Here is a 16,849-nt window from a genome sequence, read left to right on the forward strand (position 1 = left end):
TTCATTTTTGCTTATTCTTACAGTGCTCTGACAGTGCTATGAGAAAATGCAGAGGTTTTCTACCGCAAGGAAATAGATGACAGGGAAGAAGAGACTATGCAAAACTAGAATAGTAAAATTGAAAAACTGATCATATATGACAATACTGTGAAGGCCTTATCAATTACAGAAAGACTAATAAAGAAAAGCTGAATCCGGAAACTATTGCTCAGTACTGCAAGATTAGAGAGGTTTGGAAAACTGTCTCCTGCGTTGATAGTTACAGGATTGTAACTCTAGGAGGATTCAAATAGATTAAAATGCAGACTGTGATGACAAGTTATATTCTACTTGCTATCTAAACTCTGAATGCAATCTGGAGCATGTCTGGAGCACAATTGTATGGGAATCGTAGGTTAAAAAAAGGCACGAGTCACTAATTAGCAGCAAGGCAGAACGTGGCTTCTTCATTTGTGGTTCTAGACGATTTGTCAAATTTGATTCTTCACACTAAAAAAGAAGATACTGATACTGAGATGGAAACTTCCACTAAATGTTTCCATATACCCTAGGCAGAAATCTACACTAAAGACATGCTGGGCTACTCTTGTAGCCTTTTTTTTTTTGTTTGTTAATGTCTTCAGAGTGCTCTCTTGAAGTAATCAAAACCTGGCAGTAAATTTGCCAGATGATTGTGGCTGAATAGGTCTCATGGAATGTACTCATTCATGGTATCCTGACATGCTTAAATGTTTAATGGAATCTACATATTTAAAGATATGTTTTATCCTTTTGATGGTTATCTTTATTTTCTCACTTGAATTCTGAGAGGTTTTGACTTTTCATTTCTTTGACAACTCTGTTCTTCTCCTTATGCTCTGTAGGGAGAGCATACACAGTTGTACAAATTTATTTTTCATTTATTTGACAGAATATTTATTTCCGGAGAGGAAATACTAGTCTCTCAAACAGGGACTTTGGTCTGAAAATTTTTCTTAGACCTATTTTCCCTCATAGGCGTGCAAACTAGTGTTTGTTCCAATTTATTTTTCTCCCTGCTTTCTTTTTCTCTCAGTTTCTCTCTTTAATTTTTCAGAAGGGCAGAGAAAGTTTGGCCAGTATCAATACCCTTGTATTTTTACAGAGTTTTTTCCTACCTATGTAAATGAATTATATTTAGGTTGGGTCTATGATTTCCTACATTTTGTTCATAACAAATAGTCAAAAGTTGTTCCACTTATTTTTTTTTTTTTTACTTTCCTTAATTTGTTTTACTTTTCCAGTAAGACTTGTGAGACATACTTATGGTCTTTTTTGCTATAATTTGTATTTTGCAGCCATTTTTAAGAATGAATAAGTAGTCCATAAAAATTATGTTGTGCAGTGTATATTTAAAGGCATGACTGTAATCGGTTTTATTTTTATGACTTTACCTTGGAGGTCAAGACATTTTCATGACAGAAGAACAAAAGAAATACTACAATGCAATGAAAAAGTTGGGTTCCAAAAAACCACAAAAACCTATACCTAGACCAGCGGTAAGAATGTGTGTTAATTCTTGTATCATCTACATTTGGGAACTAATCACAGTGGTCTATTAACTATCAAAAAATGTCTCATTGTACTCTAAAATGATTTAGGCCTAGAACAATTTAACCCTTCACATGAAAGAATCTGAAGAAATATAAACCTACCCTTTGGGGGGAGGGGGGAAACTTACACCTGGCAAAGAAAAAATTGCTTGAGTGTTTTTCTTAGATTTTTCAGCCTTTTGCTTTGTTATATATTTGGGGGAGGGGAGGGGAGAGAGAGAGAATAAAGAGGTAGGAGAGGAAAAGGATGTTCATTATGTACAAGATAATAGTATACTCCTCCTTTCTTTTCCCCCAGAACAAACTGCAAGGCTTGGTGTTTGATGTTGTAACAAAACAAGCATTTGACATCAGCATCATGGTTCTCATCTGTCTTAACATGGTCACCATGATGATAGAAACAGATGACCAGAGTGAACTGATGCAAAATATTTTATACTGGATTAACTTGATCTTTGTTGTCCTTTTCACTGGAGAATGTGTGCTCAAACTGTTCTCACTCCGTTATTATTACTTCACCATTGGCTGGAATATTTTTGATTTTGTAGTTGTTATTCTCTCAATAGTAGGTAAGAAACTCTTATATTCAAAACAAAATATAGTAAGATATGTATATATTAAAAGCTTTATTTCTGCCAAGTTTTCTAGATCAGAGAAATACTTAACTTTCATTTCTCCTGATTTTTTTCAGGAATTGAGAAACATACTTTAGAGTAGTAACATTCTTAAAAATTCTACACCAATTGTAATACCCTTTTCCCTAAAGGTGCTGGAAAAAGCTAGAATTATTTATAACAGATAAAATGCACTGACTCTTCCTCCATTTATAACTTCCACTAATGACAGAGTTCTTTATTCATTTTCTTTGTTATGGAAAATGTAAACTGTGATAAATTTTTATCCTTTCAAATCTGTTTTTATGTTTCACAGGCATGTTTTTAGCTAAGGTGATTGAAAAGTACTTCGTGTCCCCCACCCTGTTCAGAGTCGTACGACTTGCCAGAATAGGTCGAATCCTGCGTCTCATTAAGGGCGCTAAGGGCATCCGCACGCTGCTTTTTGCTTTGATGATGTCTCTTCCTGCTTTGTTCAACATTGGTCTGCTGCTGTTCCTGGTCATGTTTATCTATGCGATATTTGGGATGTCCAACTTTGCCTATGTCAAGAGGGAAGCCGGTATCGATGACATGTTCAATTTTGAAACGTTTGGCAACAGCATGATCTGTCTCTTCCAAATTACCACGTCTGCTGGCTGGGATGGTTTGTTAGCCCCAATTCTCAACAGCGGGGAACCAGACTGTGACCCGCATAAAGATCATCCGGGCAGCTCTGTTAAAGGTGACTGTGGCAACCCTTCCGTTGGGATTTTCTTCTTTGTCAGCTACATTATCATATCGTTTCTGGTAGTGGTGAACATGTACATTGCTGTGATTCTGGAGAACTTCAGTGTTGCTACTGAGGAAAGTGCTGAGCCCCTGAGCGAGGATGACTTTGAGATGTTCTATGAGGTTTGGGAAAAATATGATCCAGATGCCACACAATTCATAGAATATAGCAAACTATCAGATTTTGCAGCTTCTCTGGATCCTCCTCTTCATCTACCCAAACCGAACAAAGTCCAGCTTATCGCAATGGATCTGCCCATGGTAAGTGGTGACAGAATTCACTGCCTGGACATCTTGTTTGCTTTCACCAAGCGTGTTTTGGGGGAAAGTGATGAGATGGATGCCCTCAGAATACAGATGGAAGACCGGTTTATGGCAGCCAATCCTTCTAAAGTCTCCTATGAACCGATTACCACCACATTAAAACGAAAACAGGAAGAAGTATCTGCTGTCGTTATTCAACGTGCTTATAGATGCTACCTTTTCAGACAATCAGTAAAAAAAATTTCCTTTGTGTATGGCAAAGATCGGGCTGATCTGCCCATCAAAAAAGATACGATTATTGATAAGCTAAGTTTAAACTCAGCTCCAGATAAAACAGATATGACCGCATCCACCACATCTCCACCTTCCTATGACAGTGTAACAAAGCCAGAAAAAGAAAAATATGAAGATGACAAATCAGAAAAAGAAGACAAGGGAAAAGACAGAAAAGGAAATAAAAAATAAAAGAAGACAAAAACAGCTTGCCTGTGATGAATGTTTAGAAGCCTGAGAAGATGACATCCTTATCAATTCCACTCTTACTGGAGGACTGTGCCGAAATGACAACTTTTTACATATTTACCCATTGTTGTAGTCAATGCCTATATCAAGACATTGACCCTCATTAGCAAACTCTCACTCTATAACAGAGAAACAATTGCCAGAAGACTAGCTTTTGTTATGGCTGTAAGTAATGATGAAGACACACAAAATTTCTACTCGGACTGCTGGGACCCTTTACTGGGTACAAAATTACCAGACATATTAAGTCTGTATTTTTGTGAAATAAGTGTATTCACTGTGTGCATTTCATCTGCTATATATGTTGTATATTTGTAATTTCTTTTGATGATCTCATTAGCTTTAATTCCCCTGTTATTATTTATGATTTTACTATGCTAAGGGAAAAAATACCCTTTCAGGGGTATACAAATGTCAAGGATATATATTTGTGGCATCATAATGTGAATATAGTCTTCTGCTTGCCAGTTCTAAAAACAGAAAACCAAGATCCCAGATTCTTTTACCTCAGGACAGAGTATCGAGAAACAAGTTATCAGAAAACACAACAAGGAGAGTCTACATTCATAGGAGAATGGTTTTCACAGAAAGGAGGTTGGTAATTTAATTTCTTGGTTTTAATGTACTTATTATTTTTAGGTAAATAGTAACTTACTACACGGCGGTACGTCCTCCTATTCAGAGAGAGGGATTTAAATAAGTCATGCTACATACATAGCTCCTGTTTTAAAAAACATAAAGTTAAGAAACAATAGTTACCTTCAGGGTCCAAGGTATCCCTTAACTCCTGAGGGATTTAAACAGATTTTATGACAGAATAGCTACAAACATCAAGCAGGGCTTACAGAGAATTACTGAAAATAAACAGAATGGTGGGCTATTTTTTGCTTTGTTTGCTTAATTTCATCAGTGGCTTTCATACTTAGTTCTGTAGTCGGTCTGTGCTTCTTGTTTCACATGAGTAAATCCCATGTAAGACGGTAACCAAAGCTAAATGTATAAACTGATAGCAAAGTACCCGTGGGACAAATATTGCCTTAATGTATACCTCAGGCTGAAATTTTAATACTTTGGAGGGATAGGTCATAGAAGAGACAGAAAGTGTGTGCATCAAAGACCATTTGGACCCCTGTGGCACTTCAGTCATGTTTTCACTGGAACCTTCCCTAGAATGCTGAGGTGACCAAAAGGATGTATTTAAATCAGCTTTATCCTGCGCTATAATTTAGATAACCTGTGTTCTCAACCATGCTGACACTATATATGTAAGTAAAAGGCCCTCTGTTATTTAATCGATTGTTTTACACAGTAGTACCTGTTTGAACAAAAAGACAATGACCTAAGTACTGTATTTATTGCGTCAAATATGTATCTTAGAAAATGTAGCTTATAACATTTCAATAGATAATATGATATATTCTGTAATACTCCAAATAATTGGGAAGCTTTAACTGATGCATGCTTGCTGCTATTATCCTACAGCTATTGAAGTCTAAGATGGGAAGACATATGAGTGGTAGAATGAAACAAACTGTTCAACCAGACCATCTTTCCTCATGTCAGTAAGCAATAGTTTACTGCTATTTTAGATTTTATTTTGTTTCAGTTTTTTAATCAGTAACATGCAGTGAATAACGAGACTACACAGGACAAATCTATTGCTTAACTTGCTTAAAAAGTGGGGCTAGAAAAAAACTTTTATAATATATATCTCTATCTGTTGATCTAGCTATATTATTTTGAAAATAATTTTATTTTATAACATTTTATAATAAGAAACTACAAATATCTTCACATTATTAGTAATTTTTATTACTTTCTATCCATGACGCTTTACTGCTGGGAAACCTAAGATACGATGTGAATCAGTAGTTCTAAGTTTCTGCTAATTATGTTAAACATATTTGAATAAGGAGTAATTTTAAAAGAAATTGACATTTCTTTTTCCTCACAGTAGGTTGTTCCTTTTATGTAAAGCAAGATGGAAGGGTTTCTTTCGAATTCATAGTCCACTCTCTGTCAATTTTCAGGTTAATCTTAGTCATAGAAGCTTTGCTTTTTTCCAGTCTCCTTTTCTTGTTGATTCATGCTGCAATAGAAGTGCTTTAAATATAATTTGTTATAAAAAATCTTTTTTCGTGAGAATGAATAGTGAACTTGTATAATGGACAGTGGAATACTTTGTTTCCTACAGAAGAAATAAAATATAGATAGGCTCCTTCTTTTACAGAAACTATTGCTTTGTAGTGTACTGGTGAACTGCATGCAGAAGTTATTTTACCAAAAATAACCACATTGCTAACAACCCAAAAGAATAAAGATAACCTTTTTATGTATTTGCTTTAGTCTTTGTGTTTTTACTGTATAAAGTTAATACGTATTAACAATTAATTGTTAAAATTAAGGAGGGAACCACTTTAGTGATGAGGTGGTTTTAGATGGCTAAATTTAAGAAACCCTTTAGATTTCAAGGGTATGTAGAAGGATCAAGTCAACATCTTCCATAAAAAACATTAAAATTTCCCCTATGTAAAGACAAGAAAAGTGATGGTGAAACATGTCATTCAGTTACCATACGAACAAAATTTTGAATTATATTCCTTTTTATGTGATCATTCATGACTTCAGTGGAATCCAGAACTGCTCTGAAGAACTTTAATGATTGTTCTTGAAAGAGTTGTGGATACTGTGTAATGACCCAGCATCCAAAGGCTCTAAGCACCTCAACAGGAACCATATTTTCCAAAGCAAAGGAAGTATCTGCGTTTTTAAACCCTTGATACCCTTACTGTAGGATTTTTTTAAACCCTTACTGTAGGATTTTGGGGTTTATCATTCATTAGCATTGCGGAGGAATTTACTTTATATAGTCACTCTAACATTTTAATTCTCCAATGAATGCTCCCTGATTAATTGTACTGTAATTTGGTAGTATGCAGAGGTACATGATGTTTGTTGAAAGCATAATCAAACTGAAGTCACCGTTTTTGTTGACTCAAATTCTAAACTTTTTGGCCCTTTGCAAAAGGGGTAATGTATTTGCAGATTTCAAATGTATATATTTGAATAAACTTGCAACCTTTTGTATTTCTTAGAAATTATTCCAGTATACCTGGAAGTCATTTGCCTTTCTGGAAGATACAGTTGACTTGCAATGTTCCTCCTTAACCTGCAGGGATAAAGTAGAATAATGTTTTAATGTTGATATAAGACACATGTTTCTGCATAATGGGCTAGTCATATAACAGCATGTGAAGCAGTAAGCAAAATTCCCAGAACGGAAGGGCACTCCAGTCTCTTATTATCCTAGGTTGCAGAGAGAGGAAAATGAATAAGAGAGGCATCCCTAAAGTTTCTCAGGAAAAAGCCTACTTTACTGTCTCTTATCCACCCAGAAATGTTAGTGTATTTTCTTATCTAAATCATCGGAAGGTGCCATCAACTCTGTGAATGGAGAAAATTTCTTATTTTTGAAAATCTTGGCCTTGCTCAACTCCATAACAAAACTCCATTTCACTTCTGTGGACAAGACTTTACCTGCATTGAGCATACAAAGTTGTCTCTATTGTAAAATTATTAAAGGGAAAATGGCACAGGGAAGAGAGAGGATATTCCTCATTCATCTCATTGTAAAGAGCCCTGAAATCTAGGATTTTTTTTTGTATTGCTTTTAAGCAAAAGCACTTGTTCCTGAGTATCATATATGCATCAGATTCAGTAAAAGAGAATCTACCGTAGCTGTTAGCATGGGACTTGAAATAAATAGTTAAATCTGATTGCCTCCAGTAGAGGGCACAAACACCTGGCAGATAATCATGATAATGTGGATGATGTCTTCGATTTAAGCCACATAAGGAATCCAGAAATACAAATTACAGTCACAGACGTAGGGGATAGCTTACACCTTTTCAGAAAATTTATAGTATTTTATAGTACTTTGTTCTAGTAGACTAAGGGAGCTACAACATGACAGTTACACTTGTTGAGTAAAGGCAGCTTGCTCTGTAATACTTTTGTGAGTTGGCCGGCAATTTATGGATTTAGGTTCTAAACAGCAGCATGTGGCCCTTTATTTAGGGCTTACACCACATTAGTTAAAAACTGCCACACTCCTCTGAGCTTACTAAAATACAGCTTTAGGTTATCTATTAAAAATGTGCTGAGGAATTCCACAGAGGATAGCTTCTACTTTTATTAATAGGCATAATTCATTTAATGCTGCTGTGCATCCACAGCCCCAACCTTCTGAAAGAATCACATAAGAAAATATCTATCTTGTTTGCATGGTAAACAGTCATAAATGATGTGAAGTATTATTAAAAAATGCATTGTTTTTTTGAACTTAGAAAATTCTTAAGGTAGCCATTCTGTAGTGCATATTCAGAAAGGCTTTCTAGCTTTATAATGCATTAGGAGAAATATCCTGAAATATCTGCAGCATAAGCATATTTAATGGCTCACAAAGCTCTGCGTTATGAACATCATTGTCAGTGGGGGATGGTACCAATGTCTTTCATTCTCTGAGCACAGCTAAGTTTTGTCTGTGTGATCCAGCATGCAGCCTCCATTACTTAGCATATTTTATATTTTCTTTCTCGCTGATGAGTGGGAGCTGTTGCATAGTGAAACATAGACCTATCCTAGTGCCTGTCTTTTAAAAAAAAAAAAAAAAAAAGAGAAGAAAAAAAAAGAAAAAAACTGCAGCAGAGCCCAGGCACAGTAAACTGCGGCACATTCTCATCTCTCCGGAGTAGGGGCAATTGCATGCAGAAGCACACTTGATCTCTGCTGCAAGATCAGTATTTGATGGAAACAAGAAATGACAGTTCATAAACAATTTATAACAGTCAAAAACATCAGTGCCAGACATGCTCGGCACTTGCATGTTCTATTGTTTGTCGCAAAAGCATCTTGCTTTCTTTTTGACCACAATCTTAATAATCTTTGTAGAATCTTCCAGCTAATTTAAAACCTATAGTGTTTTTCAGAGGATGAATTTCTGAGATGGAGTGTAATGTGCCATTTTCATTTTCAAAGTAGTAAGTATCTGCAACATACATGTTCCTAAACAGCCAGGGAATTACATGCCTTTTTGCAGTATTGCTGTGTAAAACTGTCGTGCTTGCAGATACCATAGCAACCCGAGTCATGTGGTACTTCTTAATTACCAGAATATACGGTAGCTTTTTGCCGTGTTCTGCAGAAGGACTTGCATTAATATCTGTATTCTGTATGAAGTGTTCAGCAAATACTGCATCTGCATCCACCAAATACAGCAAACTGGACTAAGCCAGTGATGATAACCATGCCTGTGGTCTCAGGCAGGCAAAGAGCTAAAATGCTTTCTCCGCTGATAGGCACTGTGAATCCCTGTAACCTTTCTCTTGTTTATAACCTCCTGGTGGCTGTCAAATGTGATGTTTAAACGTTCATGCAGCATTGCTGTGAGTGCTGATATATTTATATGTTAGGCTGAAGGCAACTGCTCAAGCTCTAACTCTGTAGGACTGGAAATGTTGTGAGCTACATGGTAGCAGATAGGTGGGGAGATAAATGCAGGGACCTGAGAACATCTATCCGGAGCTGTGGGAATCCAAGAAATAAAACAATTTTGGAAGTGACATTCAGGAGCATTGTGAACTCTGTTCAGATCAGCAGCTTCACTGCTTTTACTTTTGGGGGTTTGTTTGTTTTTTTGTTGTGTTTTAAGTCTGACATGTTGCAACATCTTTTAGAATTTAATTTTGTATGAAAACAAAAAGAACTAGGAAATAAGAATGTTTATATCCAAAGGACAGTAACCAACAGCAGATATGTAGAAGACATAATGAAATGTAAACATGATTTATCTACTTGGGATTTATGATTAAAACCCTTCTTTCGCATTCAAATTTTACTCTGTATGCCTTTGAAAGTACAGTATTGGGAAGGGCATTGATTTTTTTTTCAAGTTGACTTTGCCAAATGTAAAGAATGGTAACATATGTCGTTACTGCCTGTCTTTGATGTAAGACATATGAAAGAGGTTACAGATTTTGCATTATTATTTCACTAAAGATGCATAACATTTCTAATCTCAATGTAAATTATGCAGAAGGAGACTATTTCAAACATGAATTTAAGAGATTCTCATTAGATGTGTGTCCAAAAGCTAAGTCTCTGAAATGGTGTTTACGTATAAAACCAAGTGTAATAATGATAATATATGATTGTATACCCCAGAGGTGCAAGCCACTGAAAGGAAACCATGCACGTGGAGGAATGGACAGGAAAGATTGCAGAGTCCAATAATAGATATAAATCCTCTCTCATTCCAAAAGATAATCTCAAAACCTTTTTGTGGCTTTTTTTTTCTGCATCTAAGTTTAAACGTTGCTATCATTTATTTGTTTAATATTATGAGTGGCGATTAATGTTTAGAGTAATGTTAAGACTTTGCTTTTTCTGTTCATAGTTGGAATTGTTGGAAGCTGACAATTGGTGTATTGGAAAAGCCAGGGATTGGAAATGATGTGGTTTTAGTGTGGTTATTGTAACACAAAAAATCCATCCCCACTTTAAAGCTTTTCTTGTGTTAAGACTTCCTGTTTTTGAATCTAAAATGTGAAATTCTGCAAGATTATAAATCACTCAAATCCATAGGTTCACTACACAAAAAATAGTATCTGAAATAGCTTGTTTTCAATGTAGTTTCTTGATTTATTGTTAGTTCTCTCACAATATAAAAAAGGAAATGAAAGTAATTACTTATTTAAGCATATGAGACCCATCTTTACAAGGCAATATTTTAAAACTGCCTCTTACTGAAATAAATAGCCAATTAAAGGGTACAGGAAACTGTCCTGTGCTTTTCCTAATAGCTAAAGTTGCTGTTACTGCTTCAACAAGCAATGAGCAGGAGCTTTTTAAAACTACGAGCTGTTAGATAAGGGATTTCAGTTTCTTTAACCAGCAGCTCTCTTTCCAAAATCTTTACCAGCACCTTTTCAGAGGATAGAATTATGTGCCACATACTGCAGAGAGGTGTTTATTGCTTTTAGATATTTTTCTAATTTTGCTAATATTTGTTTTGGTAATACTTGTTTAATATTAAAGTATATCAGTTTGTCCTGACAGTTGATTGGTGGTCCTGACACCATGCTATCCATGGTAATGGTCAAGTCTAAGACGATTTCTGTATTGTCATCATGTTAGATCACAGGATTATGTAGACAGCCTAGTTCTACTGTCTTTACTAGTTTCCTGACTTGTACCTTTTATCACTGGCAGTAATCTCATATGTACTGGAAATGTCTGAATGTTCAACAAAATTCCCCTGAAGCTTGGGAAGCCAGTTCTAAGGTTTGATGAGTTAGGGAGCTCAAAAACAGCAACTCTATTGAGATATTTTTTGAGGACTTGACTTGGGAGCTCATAGAATCACTGCTCAGCTGTTGTTTTCTATAGCGGACAGGGACAATCTGTGTTCATCATTGACAAGTCTAGGGAAATAATATGTAAAATATACTTTCTGCTTTAAAAAAAAAAAAAAAGAAAGAAAACCTTCCTTTTTGCCTCCCTTATCCCAAATCAGTAGAATTTTTCAGAGGACTGGTTAAAGCTCAACAGAACTGGAGCTGCTTGAGCACAAGTGAATTTTAAGGCTTCTAGTAAGGGTGATGTATATGCATATAACCAAAATGTAAAAGTTAAGGAGTCGGATTCCTCTACTCAGTTCTATGAAACCGCTTGATCTGTAAAGTGAGGATAGCAGCTGTGCATAGGTGGTATGAGGCTCAGAAGACAAGTATAGCAAATATTTTAAAGAATGTTAATATTCACAAAATGAAAGTCATTAGAGTACAACTTAAGAAGGTAATCTAAAGTGTGTCATGCTCAGTGTAAATCTTGCCATGGATTTCTGCTCCAAGTTTCTGTTCAAGTATGTGATATGCATTGGGTATGCACATGAGGTTATGATCTTATACATACATGTATATGTATAAATATATATATATGTGAGAGTGTGTGTATATGTATATACACACACACACACATACATATATATGCACACATGATCTGTTGCTTTGGTAGAACAAAGGATTCAAATGAGATATAGCACTTTTTATTCAAATGTTCATCCAGTATTTTTAGAGAAAGTGGGAATTGGTATACCGTATCATGCAGCATCTCAAATCCTAGTTTAGATGCCCACATTCTTTGTTAGTGCCCAAGTTTTGATGTTAGGATATCAAGTCCAGTGATAAGTTGTATTAGAAGACCAACTGTAACTGATCCATGGATTGAGCGATGGATTAAGTTACTTAAGTTCTCTATCTTCTGTAATTCTGATACTCCTGTCATTCAGAGGTAAAGAATCAGTAAACTTTTAAGAACTATCTTTAACAGTTCAAAAATTCATGTAATGCCCATTTGATACAAAGGGCTCGACGCAATTACCTTTAATAGCACATTTAAAAGCCTATACCTATTCATCTAGATACAGGCTTTTTTCCCTTCTAACCTTAAGGCAGCTCTAGCAGAGTATAATGAAGCCTCTCTTTTCCTTCTCCTTGCTGCTCCATCCCCAGTCAGGAAGAGAGGAAAGAATGCCTTTCAAGCAGGAAGACCAGTAATGAATTTATTGCAGCAGATGGTTTAAACAGCGGAGCTAAAGAGTAATTGGATCAGCTATACCAGTTATATTTCTCATGTGGCAGCACCAGCAAATGGTGGTAGGTAACCTCATTAGCAAATAGGCTTTGCTCACAATTAGAATAAATGTTAAAGGATGAAGAAAGAAGATACTGTTCTTAAGAAAAATTAAGAGACATGTTGAAGTCTTTTAGGATTAATAGATAACTGATTATAAGGAATATTATGTTCTACATAAAAGTGTAATTTTGTGTATGAATGTGGTCTTTGAAAAGCAGATGCACAGTACTCAGCCCTCCCCCATGGAACAGAAGACACTCTAGAAATGATTTAAAGCAACTTTGAGACATGACAGAAGTACGAGTCAAAAAATGTCCTGTTCATACTTACAGACTAATAACCAAATCACTGTCTGTTTGTACTGTTTTTTTTTAATGTAAATGGGTCGATTCTATCCTTTTAAAACATATCCTATCTGATAGAAGTGATAGGGGCTTTTGGGAAGTATCTTGTTTATTCATAACCCTGTGAGAGTTTCTTTAGGTTTGATTATATTTGGTTAACAGTTGCAGGAGTGTAGTTAAACATATCAGGACAATTTCAGTTGCGAACTTCTCTAACACTTTAAAAGTTTTCTCATGGTGCCAAATGACTTCTCTAAGATTTTGCTTATCCCTGCAACACTAAGTTATAAAAATTAAAAAGTAGAATCTGGCGGAGCAAAATCTGCGTTTCCAGAGTCTTTCTGACCACAGCTGAGATGCTGGTCTGGAAAACCTTCCTTTGGAGATCACAGGCTGCTCACCATTCCCATGGTAAGAAATCTTGAGGCACCTTTAATGTCAAAGAACTACCAAATGCACTACCAAGCTAATTTGAGGCTTAACTGATTCCCTGGGTGAGAGACTGACTGATCTTTTGCTTGCTAATACTTCGAGCCATTCACTAAAGATGCACGGGTAAGTATTGGTAGTTACAGAGCAGGTAGAAATTCTGTCGTTCTCATCTTTTTAGCACAGGCACAAAGAGCACATCATCTTAATCCTTTATTACATCTGTCTGTTAAAACACGGCATTTAACAAGTCATTCCTCCGCTCTGCACACTGTGGTGAAAGCCTTGAGTCCAAAACTGGCAAACGCTGTTGGAGGGGGACTGCCTCACCACAATTTTCTGCTCTTTACTGTTTAGCAGGGTTTCAGGTGAGGTGGGGAAAGGAAGAGATGGAAAGAATGAGAAGAAGCACCTCCCTTCAGAAAGCTCACAAGGAGGTGGACAGAGCAGGGAGAGACACAAAGGAAAAGAAATGAAATGAAGTGGGGAAGTAACTTCTAGTACTAATAAAGGGTACATTAGCTGATTTTTTTTTTGACTAATATTACAGAAAACACACTATTTAATTTAGCATTAAGAAAAAGGATATAATACAATCAGGGATCTACTGAAACTAAGAAAAATTTTCAACTTGATTTCAGTGAGGGAGTTCTTTAGGATGTTGAACATCTTGAAGTGTGAACAATTGCACAACTCTTCTGTATTTAAACAGTATGCAAACTCAGAGCTTCTGTATGTCTCTCATTAAGTTTCTGTATGTATTAAGGGATTACTGTAAATTCCTCTAAAATAATCTGGAGCTATTACTGTCAATTATATTATATTACATACTATAATCATGATTAATTATTACTATCACAAATAGTGCAATGTATTTCTATTAACCTTTCATATCACTACCCCATCCTTCCCTAGTCTTTGGAGTTCTGAGCTAGCAGAGGAGTCGTGTTGTCTCACTGATTTTATCGGTGCTCTCCCCTAATACTCGTAGAAACTCTAGAATTGCTCTGGCCTTTCAAAGCGGATTGAAAAGCATGGGGACATTTATACACCAGTATAACTGAAGAATAGTATCAGTGGCTTGTGTAAGCTGCTGGGAGAGGCTGTCAACTCAGCAGTTCTCTGACAATGCAGTTGCACCTGGAGCAAAACCAAAGATGCGGGTTTTCTGGGGTTTATGGGAATGTCTTTTCAAAGTAGTGTTGTTGCCAAAAATTTATGTTGGGCTCTTTTACTATTCACAGTTTATATAAGAGACTTCTAAACATTGCTGCTACACAAGTAATGGCGTAAAAAGGATGTGAATTTCAAGCAAGTGAACTTTTCCTTCTGCTTGCCCTGAAGACAATGTCGTTCCTTATTTGTTATCAATGCAAAATTGTGCTTATATTTTAGAAATCCGTATCAAATTATATCCTTTTGAATGGAATCGTGATTGTGTGATAACTGCGTTTACAAAAGTTAAGGCTGTCAGTTTATTCATACCATATCCACACTGAATCAGGAGATTCAAGACTAATGCATTAAATTTCAAGGAAGGGAACTGGAATACTGGAAAATAATTTGATATGGCTTGCTCTCATCCTTCTTTAAATTCCTGATAACTTTTCGGTGAGTAAGATCTGGAGCTGGTGACTCACTGTAATTTTTGTTTCAGTAGCACTTCTGACAGCTGATATCTCTGAAAGTGCCTCATCCTTACTGATTGTCAAGTAGAAGACCTAAATTAGGCCATAGTTTCACAAACTTATTTAACTGCCATCAGCTGGCAATAAATATGAAATAAGTCCTGCCCTTCCTTTTTCCTAGGCTAGCATAACCGTTTGTATGGCCTCACAGCGGACTAGATTGGAGAAACAAAATCCCAATGAGGAAAAAAAAAAGGTTATTTTTAACAATTGCTTGTGGTAGGCAGAGGGAAGTAGACAGGGGCAGACAGGACTGGTGGTAGTGCGTGCTGTCTTATATTGATTTGCTATTCATGAAACTATGGGTTTGGGTATCTCTTGGTGGTCCCTAATGCTAAAGCCCTGATGTTGTTTTGCTTCCCTGCTGGAAAAGAACAGATAGAGTCAAAAAGAAAGCATTATGAGAATTAAAAGTCAGTATTCACAGTCAGCTGTATCCTATAGCAAAATGGAAATGGCCATCTGGAGGAAATCCAAAGTACTGTGTCCACTCAGGTCACCATGCTGTATACCCTTTACATAGTCTGTCCTTAAAAAAAAGGAAAGGAAAAAAGAAGAAATAAATTGTTAACTAAAATTGGTGACTTTCCAATTTGGAAATATGGAAGAAAATCCCCTTTGTATCTCCATTGAACATGGAGATCAGTGTATTAAATTTGTTTTCCGAAGATAGAAATACGTCTGTATCAACAAAAATTGATAATCATCAAAACTGTCAAAATACAATCAGTTGCAAATTGGTTTAGGATTAGTTTATTTTAGGAAGGAGCTCATTTATTTAAAATGGAACTCGGCAACCAGTTAAATACAGTAATAGAAGTTCAATGGAATCCAGAAGATGCTGCCTCTCAAAGAAATGAGGTGCTGCTTCTTGCTAAGGTGTGCAGCAGCAGCTCCTGCTGAGTCCACAGCTTGGCAGGAGCCAGAAGTTAGGTACCACTGTGTAACCTACTTAGCCATCCTCTCATGATACTGTAAGTCCCAGGAGCATGACTGCTGTACCGCTCAAAATCTAGCCCCATGCTATCTTTGTCTCTAGGTAAATGTTTGCTGACTCGTAGTTTAAACATCAATTAATATTGTGTATTGTTATATTTTTCTGAAATATTTATCTCTACCATAATTTCCAAGTTGTGAACTGGTGCTGAAGAACTTCATTTGTAACAAGCAAAATGAAACAGACATGAAGAAACTTTCCATTTTGTTAAGAAGGTTGTTTAAAAAACACCATTGTCTGCTACCATTTTGCTGTAGTTATGTCAGCAGAACAGATTGGTCCCCTCATTGCAGCTCTTATGTTCCTCCTCTAGTTTAATCACAATAATTAAAATACACTTAGGAGTGTCTCTTGCTTAGAGAGCTTTATTTTCCGTGCCTTTGGCTGCAGCTAGTTTTATAGCGTCAAATGAAAAATTTCTTAATTGTGTCTTTAAATCATGTTACTTTCAGTAGAGGAATTATCTTCTTCAAAGGTTCGTCTAGCCAAAAAACTTCTTTCTTGTTCTTTTAGGCCTCTTAGTAATCCCTGTATTGTCACCTCCAGCATAGGCTACTGCATCTGTGGCTACAGATGTATCAGCTGGTCGTTTTGTCTACCTGTAAGAGATGTGTAGCCCATCAACTTCTGAGTGATGATTTTTAAACCCTGATCCTTCATAGCCCTCTTAGGAATTATCTTTCTTTACCCATTCTTGCTGCAAATAATTACACAAGAGCGTGACTAAAGTGCCATGCGTAAATAATATATAGTGCCACTTCAAATCTCACCACTTATCATGTCCTTCGTTCTGATTATTCCAACACTGATTTTGACAATAATATTCTTAGACGTGTAGAAGCAGAGAAGGCCAAGACACTCCACTTCCGTTTTAGAGGGGGAGGCCTTTGCTCCAGTTGTAAGCAGAGGGATTTTGTCCATTACTCAGTAAAGGACTGTTGTAGCATATGCAACT

At 36.2% G+C, this 16,849-nt stretch overlaps 1 protein-coding gene and 1 long non-coding RNA gene across 31 annotated transcripts in view; one reads left to right on the forward strand and one right to left on the reverse strand.

The window, feature by feature from the left end:
• Positions 1–6,078, forward strand: part of LOC104144940 (sodium channel protein type 2 subunit alpha) — a 166,164-nt gene extending 160,086 nt beyond the window's left edge. For 28 of the 29 annotated variants that reach the window (XM_068948726.1, XM_068948728.1, XM_068948733.1 and 25 more), the window contains 3 exons: positions 1,413–1,517; positions 1,870–2,140; positions 2,502–6,078. In XM_068948726.1, the coding sequence (XP_068804827.1) occupies positions 1,413–1,517; positions 1,870–2,140; positions 2,502–3,685 (1,560 nt within the window). In that variant the 3' untranslated portion in view covers positions 3,686–6,078. The remainder of the gene's footprint in view (positions 1–1,412; positions 1,518–1,869; positions 2,141–2,501) is intronic. The other variant, XR_011141929.1, reaches the window with a different exon arrangement.
• LOC104144942 (uncharacterized) overlaps positions 1–16,849 on the reverse strand; it is a 63,602-nt gene that overhangs the window by 28,345 nt on the left and 18,408 nt on the right. The window lies entirely within an intron of this gene.

This window comes from Struthio camelus, chromosome 6 (genome assembly GCF_040807025.1).
Source record: "Struthio camelus isolate bStrCam1 chromosome 6, bStrCam1.hap1, whole genome shotgun sequence".
NCBI classification, from domain to species: Eukaryota; Metazoa; Chordata; class Aves; order Struthioniformes; family Struthionidae; genus Struthio; species Struthio camelus.